Source organism: Colletotrichum fructicola, assembly GCF_000319635.2.
Source record: "Colletotrichum fructicola Nara gc5 chromosome Unknown KSG_Nara_v1_contig01, whole genome shotgun sequence".
Taxonomy (NCBI): domain Eukaryota; kingdom Fungi; phylum Ascomycota; class Sordariomycetes; order Glomerellales; family Glomerellaceae; genus Colletotrichum; species Colletotrichum fructicola.
Genome location: NW_027094051.1, coordinates 3,882,502 through 3,895,187, shown reverse-complemented (window position 1 = coordinate 3,895,187; position 12,686 = coordinate 3,882,502). Strand labels below are relative to the sequence as shown.

The following is a 12,686-nucleotide window of genomic DNA, read 5'->3' as shown; positions in this document are numbered from 1 at the left end:
GTGTCGTCGTCCCGTCAAGCCTGCAGCCACTCGTCTACCGTCCTGTCGTCGGCAGACCTTGCAGACTCGACATCGCTTGGGGCCATGCCTCTGTGCATGCTTTTCTTTATTTTTATTTTTTTTGGCCACACGTTGAAACGACTGTCGCCGCCCACTACCGGTGAGCACTGGCGAGAACTGCTGAAGCCACTCCCTGGCCCCAACGCCTGCGGCCTTCCATGCCCAAGTGTCGGTCAGCCTTTGACCGGTCAAGGCATCTCTGACCGGAATCCACATGTTGTCTGATGGCCGTTTGCCCCTTTCATAGGAATATCGGGCAGTGATGCCTGTCGTCCTCGAGTGTTTGCTTTTTCTCGTTTTTGCTGCTGCTGGTCCCCTCTCTCTCCATCGCGAGCTTGACACGGGAGCGTCACATGCACGTATTCGTACGTTGAAGGAAAAAGAGAAAGAAGAAATTCCGATAACTCAAATCCGCAAACAGTCAAGCGGCCGTTCGTTCGTGTCATGCTGTCGTGTCCCGTTGCATCTCCATCTGCAGGCCGGTATGGAGGACACTGACCGGCTTTTTGCGCTTGACCATGGGAATCTTTTCCAGAAAAATCAACCATCTCGCAGTTGCACAAACCAGACACGCAAGCCGGCTTTGCTCCGAGTGTTTTCCCTCTGTAGCATCCCGTTGCTCGAGACAGAGGTCGTCAATCAGTCGGCCAGCCGGCCATCCGAAGGGGCCATGGCCAGTTGAAAATTTGGCTTGACGTCCACTTTCCCGGAATTGGCACCCGCTCACCGATGTCTTGGAGCATCCAATGATTGCTCGCGGCTCTCTGACCGGTGCTGCATGGTTGTAGAGTTCCAGCACCTCGGTCGTGTGATCAGTGGCCGCCGCACCTGCAGCCACGCGGTTGACATTTGACTGAGGCGAAACCACACCGGTTTGTCTTGCCCATATCTCTGCCAGAAAAAAAAGTCCGATGTTCCACGTTTGGAACATCCGGTCAATGATCAGCGCTTGCGATCCTCACTAGTTGGGAAAGACGGTGAATGGGTAATTAATTTCTATTACAACGAACTCCTGGTCTTACATCCCATCCATGTATACATGCTTTTTTCTTGCCCGCGCTCTACTTCGCGAACTCCCATTGACTCCGTGCTCATCTGACCGTGAATGACAAGGTAAGGGAATAAACTTTTGAGGCGACCAGGGTAATAGGGAACGGTGAGGGAAAAAGCAAATAATAGATGATGCAGTAGTCGCTCCACGCCATAGGGAGCCCGTGTTCCCAGGGATAAACAATGCAAGCAGAAGAAATGCAACCGTGACGCCCCTTCTCCAGTCTTTGACGATGCTCCTTCAAAGTTCCCCGGCATGAACGTGTAACGGAAGACAGCAAAATTAGTTGGGGTACTTGCGGAGAGGAAAAAAGGCATCCGGCATGGGTTCCAGGTGCCAGACACGGTCGGCGGGCTTCTCGAAGGCGTCGTACCACTCGCGCTTCAGCTCCTCGGGGATAGACCAGCCCAGTTTGTCGTTGCGTACGCGCATGCGAACGAGATGGCGCTTCTCGCTGGGTGCTTGGCCGTTGACAAAGCCTTCGCGACGGTGAAGGATTGCGAGGTTGTTGATGAAGTGAATGTCACCAGGGCGGGTTTGGATTTCCATCTGTGTCGCCTTGGCGATGGTCTCCACGGCATCGAGAGCCTCAATCTGACGAGGGGTGAGGGTGGGGAAATGTGCCGGTCGGGGATGCGCAGCAGTGCCCATCAGGGGCGTGCGGCCGAAGTTGATGATGATGTTGCCATCTTGGTGGAAGAGGATGGGACGACATTGGAACTTGGGACTATAAGCAAGTCAGGAAAGCAGCTCGGATATGTCGGGTCACACTGAGACAGTTAGACATACAGGGCAAAGGGCCAGTCGGAACGAGACAGTGTGCGGATGATGTCAGGTCGAGTGGCGGCGAGAACGTTGTAGACAGTGTGGGCAGAGGCGATGATGCACTTGCCACCAGCAGCAGCGGTGGCTCTGGTCAACCAACTGATGATGTCTCCAGACTCCTCGTTGTGAAACGTCTGGAAGAGAGGGCCGAATTAGCAGGCCGTCGACGACGACGATGACGGCAAAGGTGTACTTACAATTGATGAAGTGGAATGACGGTGATGATCCGCCTTGGCTTTTGTGGTGTTGTCTGCAACAATGTGAACTGGGGACGAAATTAGCATCTTGCTGAGCACGGACGGTTAGGCCAACGTCACGTACCAAGCATGTTTCCCTTCTTGTCCTGGCGGCCACGTTGGTTGGCAATGTACCCCTGGATGCCAAGATAGAGTACCGTAAGATCCTCAACCGAGTGCTTTTGCGGGTCAATGCCGCGGACCACGGCAAAACCCTTGCCTTGATGGATGTCGTGGGCGATGCGGTCAAGGGCGGCTCCCAGGGTAGGGAGGGGGAAGTTGTCTGGGTTGACAAGATCGCCGTCAAGGCCCAAGGCTGTTTCGGAGAGAAATGTCAACGGTCAGACCGTTTGAAGAGGGATCGGGGTCGACATACCTTTGAAGTGCTTCAGCGCAGCCATCAGCTCATGGAGGTCTGTGTTGGTGAGGTTGTACGTGTACTGCGACTCTTGGGTGAATTGCGGGCCGGCCCAGGCTGATTCGAGGTCCAGTGTCTCGGGAAAGTCGGTGGGGAGACCAGGAACATCCGCGACTGGAGCGTTACAGTCGATGTGATGGATATGGTGGACAGCAGATGCCGCGGCGGCACCCATGACCGGACCAACTGCAGTGGACGCCATCTTGCTGATGTGAGAACTGAAAACCGACATGTTAGAAACGACGGGGCTCCGCGATGAGTAAGCCGGGTCGAGGGACGACAAACCTGGAGATGGGTGTCCGATATTACTCTGTTGTGCGTTGTGAAGCACGTAATAGACGACGACGGCCGTGAAGAAGTAGAGAGATAGAGAGATAGATAGAGGGAGGGAGAAGGACCCGAATCAAGGAAAGGCTTGGAGTATCACTCGAAGGAAGCTACACAAAGAGCAGCGATGCCTTGTGTATGCGTGTGGGAGAGTGAGAGATGACAAGATTTCCCGTGTGGGAGCGACTGTATATACGCGGCAGAGACAGTCTGGGCTGGTGCAGAACTCCAAAGGAAGGACGGGAAATTGAGATGGAAGAAAGAGACGCGGGTCGGGTCGTCAACGTGGGCGGGAGAAGAAACTGTTGGGGAAGAGGTTGTGAGGAGCTGTCATGAGATCTGGCAGACGAAGAAACTAATATACCTTCGAGGGACCCCTTTCCTTCCCAGGTAGGAGAGGCAGTTGCAGTCGGTGAAGGAAGGGACCGACTGCTTGTTTGAGCGGTGGGTGTGATATGGCCCAAGTTTCCTTCTTTTTCTTTTCTTCGTTTCCCTCTTCCTCGCGAGGAAGGACACACGGGACGGGCAACGACGAGATAGCAAGGCAGGAAGCCGCGGTGACCGTATGGTCTGCTGGGACCCTGGGAAGGCAAGTACCCGAATGCGCGCGCCTGCCCGCCGCGTAGGGGTTTTTGGCGAACTAAAGGTGATGGAAGAAAAGAGACAGGCGGCGACGATGATGTACGGGGAGGGTACCGTGAACAAAACAACGATCCCGTCAAGACACCGTAGATGCCCGCTGCTTGCTTAATGCGTACCTATCATGCGTGTGCGCGCGCGGAAGCAGGAAGTGCGGGAGAGCGGCAAGGTAAGGCGAGGCAAGGGCTGGATTGGTGAGCCGGGCCGTTGGGAGGACTGGGGGAGGTAAGTGAGACGATGTGTGATGCGATGCGATGCTAGTTTCCCAGTGGTCCCGTCAAGACATTTTAAGTCAAGGCCGGAGAAGAAACAGTAAAGAGGTCAGAGGACCAAAGAACGGAAGGGAGATGGAGTCGCAGCTACCTCAGGTAAGGTGTGCAGAATAAAATAAAAATATGGCAAGGTAGGCAGATGAGGCAGGGACGGGAAGCAAGCACGAAGGTAAGGTAAGGTAAGGTAGGTGCAAGTCGAGACGAGCATGAGAAGCAGCAGCCGCAGCAGGAACAGGAGCAGCAGAATGACAAGTCGCAGGTGCACTAGATGCGATCGATACACAAACGACTTTGGAAAGAGGTATGGATACCGGTAGAGAGAGGCAAGAGAGAGAAAGGCAGACGTGGAGTGGAATAGATGCGGCAAGGAAGTAACACACACGCCTTCCTAGCAAGCCAACCTTGCCTTGCCTTACATTTGTTGCTGCAAGCACTGTCATGGGTGTTTCCAAACTGGAGGGAAAGAAAGATGGGTATTTGCACCTGCTTCATCCACAATCCACAATCTGAGGTAGGCGCCGCGGGATGGGACGTGGAAAGGTAAGGAAGGAAAGGCACAGAAAGAAAGCACTGTCCCGAACCGGTGAGGAGGGACCCAAGTACCTGCACCTGGCTACCTTTTTTTTTTTTTTTTTTTCTCGATCCCCTACCGTGTGTTGTGTGTTGTCCTCGACAGGAGTGAAAGAGGTAGCTAGCCAGACGGCCCAGTGCGACGACATGAGATGAAAGCGCATAGCAACCTCGCAGGTACCCGGCGGAAAAGAAGAAACGATAGGGGAGTAGAGGATGATTTGGGGCTGGCCGGGCTAGGCTGAGCCGTGATTATGATGAACCGACCTGAATCCAGCATGGTAATAGAAAAAAATAAAAATAAAGAAAAAAAAGGTACGATGCGCACGCGCGCACGCGCGCACCTAGGGTCGGTATCCAGCGAAGTGCCGTGCTTCAGCTCACCCCCAGCTGCTTCATCCTGTCATTGTTCTGCGTATCCTGACAGCAGGCATGCCCTTGGCTTTGCGGGCATGGGTGTGGACAGCAGAACGAGTGTGAGAATAAGAGTTGATTAAGCAATGGACGTTGGTTCATGTGAGACGGCGGGGTTCGCAAAAAAAGACACCTGGACAGGGTGGAGGGACGTGGACGACGACGCGATGCATGAGGGGAGCTGGGTGGGCTAGAAACAGTGGCTGCGGGAGGGGCACGCATCCGTAAACGTCCATTCGTCGTTGGGTCCAGAAAATCCCTTTTTTTTTTTTTTTCCTCCTCCGGGACGACAGCTGTGTGGCGAGTCGCGAGGGATAGAAAGAAATTGAGCAAATAGACGCAAGAATCCGATGGACGAAAACCGAGATTGAAATGTAGACACCAGACCAGTCGAGAGGGCCAATTGCAGACCAAGCTAGGGTAAAAATGGATGCGCCTTCGCTCATCCGTGTTGTTGATGATGTGTGTAGTGTGTAGGTATCTTGGCTTGGGCATGCTGTGCGCCTAGGCATTCGTCGATTGTATGTACCTACATGCATACGCACGTACGAACGAACGAACGGATTGCTAGCTGCTGGCCTGCAACAAGAACGGCAGCTAGCCACAGGGATTGATCCAATGCGCGCTAGAGACAAGTGGAAGGAAGATAGACTTACTCCGATGGAGCTCCATCCTCGTGGTGGCACGGATGTCGCCTTTCTATTCCATGACGGGATCGTGACGGGAATCGAAGACAAGTGGTGACCAAGTCTTTCCAATGTGGATTGACAAACGGACGCTTCCATGCAGATTGAAGCAAGCCAGGCGGTGGTGGATAAGAGGAGGGATGCAACGGGGACCGCGGCGCCAGCGACAGAGACGGACGAGGGAGCTCGACATTGGATGAACATGGATCACCAACTCTCTTCTCAGCCATGGAGCTGCCCAGCAGGGCGGGGTGCTGTGGAGCCAGGGCGTGCACTGAGAGACAATGTTTTTGACGACTTTCCTTGGTAGGAGAGCAAAAGCCACGTTTTGTGGCGAGCGCCTCTTTGGCCAGTGTATCCGTACGATCGACCAAGATCCCGCGAGACGAGACGGGCATCGAGAAGGGGTGAGGAAAAGGGATTGAAAGAACAAAAAAAAAAAATTCGACAGAAGTCGCGACGCGGCGGGAGATGATCAGCATGGACGTTTTATGTCCGCTGTGTAACGTGCACTAGGAGGTGAAGCCGTCGGGGCGATGACGGGTCGACGGGTGTTCGGGAGCACCAGGCACGGTCGAGCGGTGTGGTTGGCGTTTCCAGGCCCCGTAGGCCGGGCAGTAAAATGGCTTTGTGCGCTCCGGGAGGTCGATGTTGGCAAACCATGGTCGATCCGATCCATGTTGTGCCATCCAGTGAATGTGTGTCATGGTGCTGATGGTTGGATGGAGCGTGGGCAGACTGGACTGGCCAGTCAACTAACTGCCTTCACCTCAAGCTAATGTGGTAATAGCAGTGCAGCGCGACGACGATGGGCGTGCTTTCCACCGATTCATTTCTGTCGTGGCCCTGGGCTGGTTTTGGGACGGTTGTAGGCGAGAAGATCAGCGTCTACCGTGCCTCAAAGTACGGCTACCCGAAGCTGAGGTTCCCTTTGCTTTGGCGCATCTCGTCATTCGGGCCTGCTGTTGGTTGCGGCGCTCGTCGTTTGTCCAACGCAACCTTGTTCGATCTCGGGAGCCTGGACGAGAAGCCGTAAATCAGATGGAGCGAGGACGAATCGCAGGCGGCTTCAGGGCCCCCTGCACGCCGCGATGTGTTCCAGGTCCAGGGTGGTAGCTAAAACAAGTGGGAAAAAAGTCGAGCCATGTGGTTGAAAATTGAAGCCGAATCTTGTTTGGTTGCATGCCCCGAAGTTGGGAACTGCAGCGATGGCTTTTTCGCAGCTGGCTGGAGGGTTTTTCTTGCAGATTTGGCAGAATCCGTTGCGCTATTGTGAGTGTGTCTAAGCTATCCATGTCGGAACGTGGAGTCGACAGCATGGGTAACGTAACTGTGTCCCAACGGGAAAAGCAATAAAGAATCTCAGGACGACGTGTATCCGCTAGAGGCGCTAGAGGCACGCACTGGGACCTCGAGTACGAGATACGTACCGTAAACGAAAAGATACCTTGTATCTGCATCTGCGCTGCTGTGCTGTGGGTAGAGGCGTTTTGTCCCACAGACGCGAGCAACTGGAGACATACATAAACCGAGGATAGAATGAGGAAAAAGCAAAGAAGGGAACCTGCAATGGTGGAGAGGAGGGGGGGGGGGGCTGATGGAGAAGGCCCGAGGGGTCTGTCTGGGCAGACATACTCCATAAAGAGAAGGCAGAGCAAAAAGGGTATTTTGGTGTGGCGGCGGTTGAAGACGACGTCGCAGCAGACTCTGTGCGTCCCGTCCACGTCCAGTCCGTATTCGTAGGGGAAGCCGGAGACGACGACTGGAGAGGGACGTCGACGGCTGTTCCATCGGGAGTTGGCGATGTTGAATTGGACATGTCCCGGGAAAGCATTTACTGGTTTCTGCTCTGTCTGCGCCTGGGGCCCATGCACAGAGGCAGGCAGCCGAAGAATAGGCGAACGGGATGCAGAAGCCGCGACCCCTGACACCGATGGTTGGGACCACTGCAAGCCGTTCCGGACGCGCCTTCCATTGACGAGTCACATCCCTGCCACTTCCCACAGATGGCTGGCGCCTGCCGTCCGATGACAGTGAGTGTGGACTTCCAGTGGAAGGGATGGGGGAGTGGGGCCACGGGTACGTATCGCCCAGATTCCGACCTCACCTTCTCCACTCTTGACTACACCTCATTGAACTTCATCGCCCAACCCACCACCACGACCTCGACCGGTGACCGTCATCCACCCTTGAACGCTCCTCGCGCCCCTCCTCTCCGACCTCTCCGTCCCCGGGAACCTTGTAAATCCGTGGCCGCATTGCGACCTGCAGGCCAATGGCAGTTTGCGCACCCGCTGGCCGGCTGGGTTTCCTTACCGGATCCGGACCGTACGAATAGTTGCCGAGGGGATTCGATCCCATCCAGCGAGAGAATGTGGGAGCTTTCCTGGCAAGCGACACGGATAGCCAGTTCGGATGCGTGAGGTGTTGCGAAGCCAGATGGATGGCATGGCACGGCACGTCAGGGGACCCTCATGGTTCTTTCTTGTTGATTTTCCACCATTTTCTTTTTCTACCTCTCCGTGTAATAAATTCTGCTCAATCTCGCCACAAGCACTCTCTTGAGATAGGAAATCGTGACTGTCGAACCAACAAAAAAAAAAGTCTAGACCGGCGCATGCTCCCTCATTCCCGTCTTCATGTTGACGAACTGGTCTACTTACAAACGAACACCACACCGCATTTCTCCATTCCAATTTCCCGTCCCCCCTCCATCGGCATCCCCATCCCCATCCCCATCCTCATCCCCGTCCCAACATCCCAATCTCGAACCCCCCCTTCCATGACACCCCCAGCCTCCATTCCGATCCCCTCTCCTCCCACCCCCTTGATCCCCAGATTGCCACTCGAGGGCTACATTCCGATTTTCTCTTGCTGTTCATTTGCGCGCGTTTATCTGTGCCCATCAGCCTGTCTGAGCTCTGTCTTGTCTGGGATTTAAGTTTTTTTGACAGCACTGGCCCGGCCCGCGAACCAGAGATGCAGATGAAATGTGATGAAATGGCGGGGGCCTGCGACGGCCGGTGAAGGACTCCTACGAATGGCGTTGGACTCCACACCTTCTACGGCACACTCGACTGCAGGACACATGCAGGACCCTGTCCAACGGCACACCTATCGCTGATCTACAAACCCACCCCGAGACATGGTTCGTCAAAGATTCCAACAGAATCCAGAGTTCATGTGATGGCCACTGATGCGATGCCACCAGCCAAAAGGAATGATAAACGACGTTCGTTACTGAACCAGTATCTGAATTATCGTACGAATCCCATTCCATCCCCCAACGTCGTCTGCAGCTCCATCGCCTCTCCGGATCGGGACTGTTGTCGCCTATTTGCACCCGGCGAAACACAAACATGACTGGACGCTTGTGATTTTGATCCCTCACGGCAAATTGCACCTTGAGCTTGATAACGCAATACATTACAACGGCCACGCGCGCACACACACACGCCAAGTGTTTCGCTGAACATTTTCTCCGCTTGTCATCATCGTTATGGCTTCCGCCGGCATCCCCATTCTTTCGCAACGAAAAAAACATGGTATCCCGACAAAAGGAACTGCCAAAATACATTCTTCCTCGTCGCTCGGCAAACTCGACAGACATGGACAGATCTCCGATCGAGAGTCCCAGCACAGTAGAGGCGGTAGAACCGGCGAGGGCTTGGCCTAAAAAACTCCGATTCCATGCCAGACGTTGAAAGCCAACGACTTCTCTTTTGGCCTGCTCGCATTGCGCCTCTGCAAGCCCCTGCAGTGCATCCCTCCCTGGTCCCAGACATGATGAAAGTGGAAAAAAGAAAAAGGAGATCCTCCCCGCTCGCGCCACGCGCCACGGCAATTCCACCCTCGGTTCGCCTAACACGCGCAGTTTTCCAAGTTTCGGGGTTCCAGGTCATGGGCTGACCAGTCTTGGGGTCGCCAGTCTCGCTGGAAGAGTTGACTGACGAAAAAGTATGGCTTCTCGTATGCGTTGTCCTCGTAAAGCTCGTCCCACTCGTTTCCTGGTTTCCATCACGTTAGCCACTAGTCTCAACGCAGCTGAGTCCTTTGCCCCTCATCTGGCACATTAAGAGCACGAGATCATCGTCTCCGAGATCAGTGGAGTGGTTGAATGGCTCCGCCGCATCGCGAAAAAATGAAGAAACCCCGCTTACTGTGTGCCATGACCTGTGATCGAGTCCAGTGAACAAATTGGATCGCTTGTTCGTCCAATTGAGCCAGCTGTCGCAAATCCTGATCTCTGCAGTCTTCGCTAAACGGGGCCACGTTCTTGTTGCAGTAGTGGAAGTATGCCAGAAGAATCGTGCCTCCTATCCACCAGTGGTCCGTCAGCATGTCTTACTCAACAAAATCACTCGCTGGGACGATAAAAGATCACTCGATCCCAGCAGTCGTACGTACCCCAGTGATACTCTTGAACATCTGCCTCTCGAGCGAACTTTGTCTGTAATGACAGTCATCTGTCAGCAATCCATCCAAATACAAAGCGTCGCGTCCCAAGTCTAATCAATTCTCCCGTTCTGACTCCAGTCTTCTCACCTTCATCCCGTGTTTTCTGGCGTAAGATGCATCGTGGTTTGCCAGAAGCGCAATGTTGTGTAGTAGTATGAATGTCACCAGGTACGTTGTCAGCCATGTCTTCTGCTTGTTTTGCTGGGTCATCTTCTGGAGTTTCTCCAGCATGTCGCGTCTGAGCCTCGTCTGGATATGCTGGATGAGGACTAAGTCCAGCTGGGCGCCCATGACTGGCGGAAGAGGGATCTTTCCATGCTGTGGGCTGCTGTTGTCCAGGATGTTACGGTCCATGCCGAGCGTCTCGTTTCCCACAATCTCCACCGACTTTGTGGTTAAGCGAACCGCCACCCACAGCTCCAAAGTTTGCGTCAAAAGCTCCCGCTCTTCTGGGGAGATTCTCGGATCTTGAGAAAGCTGCCAAGCCTTGCTATAAGTTGTGAAGAGTAGATGATCCCGGGCGCCCATTACGCCCTCAACTAACGACGAGAAGCAGTCGACGACGCCCCTTTTGATGTAGTCCTGGTACGCTGCCTGGGCTTCATCGAGGTCGGTTATGGCGTAGGGAGGAATCGGTACCGACTTCTTCGAACCATCCGGTCCCACCCAAGAACGCTCCAGCTTGTCGCCTGGCTGAGGAATAAATTCACGCACGTGAAGCTGCACCGACATCCCCCGCGCGTAGCCCTCCGTCACTCTGATGATCTTCACATCCGAAGACGCCCAGTTGGCGATATTGTCTACAGGGCCGTTGTCTCCCCAGCGCAGCGTCCATTCAAACCCATGCACCTGGCCCGGCTTCATGCATTTGACGTCAGTGAGCTTCGCACGGATACAAGGGAGACGAGAGAGGTGCTTGTGGTGGATACTGTTCGCTTTGGGCTTGCAGGTAAGGCAGCACGCGGTTTCATCGTCGGGATCCGGTACGCACTGGTCAAATCATCAGTCGTCTTTCTGGGATGCCTCACCCGACGTCTGTCCAGACGCATCCTGGTCTTTACTCACGCGAATTCTTTGCATCTTGCAGCGCACACACGATCCAATCTTCCTGGTGTTGGCCGTCTCCTGGCGCTGCCTGATATCCTTGAACGGTCCACGCTTCGAGGCCGGGGCTCGCTGATGAGAGTAGACGATATCAAGCCGAGAAGCCGAGCCCGATTGCCCGATGTCCTCATCCTTGACGCACATTTCCGGCATGGCATACGGATATTCCGAGGCCACTGCGGCCAGGTCCCGTTGATGTTGCATGGTTGGAGGTAGAGATGGACCTACGAGTGCAGTATTGTATGAAGTTGAGAGCAAATCATTCGTGGGCGCAGGATGGCTGGTGATGCCCGACGAGTTTTGAGAAGCGTCAGGAGCGGAGGCATTTGGAGCATTGGTGTAGTAGGCAGGCACCGGTATGTCAGTGTATACCAGGTTGTCGGATACAGCAGGCGGTAACGTCAGAGCCTGGTTCGGGCTTTCTTGTGCAGACTGATAGCTCGTCACGTAGGTGCCCATCAGCCCAGAGTCTGCGCTCGAGAATGCGGTGGACTCGTTCGGCGGTATGGTTGTCGGTACATAGACATCCTGTTGAGCGACGTTCACTGAAGGCCGTTTCTCGACCTCATAACCGGTGGTAGCTCCATAGTCAAAGGCACTTGGTGCTGGGACGAGCTGGTACCCTGATAGCCTGTGAATAAACGACCAAACTAGGACACCGGGAAACATGATGCGTACATACCCTCAGGAACAGTAAATGTACAAGGAGAGAAGCACGTTTGGCAACAACCTCCTAGAAGGCCGGCTATGCCTTCAACTAGCCCAGTTGCAAGACCAGAACCATGAAGACCGGCGGAAGGTCCCGGTTCGCCATCAGCAAAATGATGTTGACCGTAGTGTATGGCCTGCTGAGACTTCTCCGAAGAGCCCTGAGCAATGGAACCGCCGGGCATGTGCGAAGACATCGAGTTCTCTGGTAATGACCTAAGTCTTTTGGGCGGCTGGTCGTAATATGTGCCAAAGTAAGTTTCCAGGGCTGCTTGATGAAGTTGGTACCCTTGGAGGTTGTAGAAGGATGCGATTTGATTAATCTGATGTTTGAGGTCTGGGTGTAGACAGTGGAAGTCAAATGGAGGAGGAGCTAGGAGAGGCTGCGAGCTCTGTTGCGCTGGCACTAAAGGAGATTCGTCCTCGAGGCCGTGAGGCCGGCGCCTCTTGAGATTATGATGATTCTAAGACGAAATCAATTCACCGCACATTTGGGTGATAGGGCAAACGGAGGAGGGGGCGTGGCCAGCAAAGATAGAAAAGCCTGGGCTAACAAAAGATATGAGGGGACAGCGTGTGTGCAATGATGCGGGTGCTAAGACGGCAGCTGGGCTGGAAGGACAATGGGGAAGATCGGTGATATATCCCATGCACGCTGCCGCAAGCCGGGAAGCAGGGACATCTCTTACCATGATTGATGCGACGAGAGAGGGTGTGTTGGACAGAGCCTAGTAGCGAGACGAAGTACCACAACCGGTGGCGTGTATAATGTATACAGCAGAGACAAGCAGCAGCAGCAGCAGTAGCAGCAGCAACAGTAGCAGCAGCAGGCAGGCAGGCAGGAGTGAGCAGGCACAGCGAAGCACAAGGGCAGCGTAGAAAATTGCGCCTCACCGGGAGGGGGTGGGGGAGCTACGG

At 54.4% G+C, this 12,686-nt stretch overlaps 2 protein-coding genes across 2 annotated transcripts; both read right to left on the bottom strand.

Annotated features, from left to right (window-relative positions):
• Window positions 1–1,393: 1,393 nt before the first annotated feature.
• CGGC5_v001108 (Taurine hydroxylase-like protein SAT17) lies at window positions 1,394–3,682 on the bottom strand (the record flags this gene model as incomplete). The annotated part of the gene is made up of 10 exons (XM_066150773.1): window positions 1,394–1,838; window positions 1,901–2,070; window positions 2,134–2,201; window positions 2,258–2,488; window positions 2,549–2,704; window positions 2,778–2,808; window positions 2,876–2,900; window positions 3,114–3,219; window positions 3,282–3,389; window positions 3,676–3,682. 10 exons carry the CDS (start codon window positions 3,680–3,682, stop codon window positions 1,394–1,396), a joined length of 1,347 nt encoding a protein of 448 aa, XP_066009969.1.
• Window positions 3,683–9,359: 5,677 nt separating this feature from the next.
• Window positions 9,360–12,460, bottom strand: SAT20 (Satratoxin biosynthesis SC3 cluster transcription factor SAT20; the record flags this gene model as incomplete). Its single annotated transcript, XM_032029971.1, has 7 exons — window positions 9,360–9,505; window positions 9,659–9,814; window positions 9,906–9,948; window positions 10,044–10,946; window positions 11,022–11,683; window positions 11,743–12,232; window positions 12,458–12,460. 7 exons carry the CDS (start codon window positions 12,458–12,460, stop codon window positions 9,360–9,362), a joined length of 2,403 nt encoding a protein of 800 aa, XP_031890647.1.
• Between the last annotated feature and the right edge of the window lie 226 nt (window positions 12,461–12,686).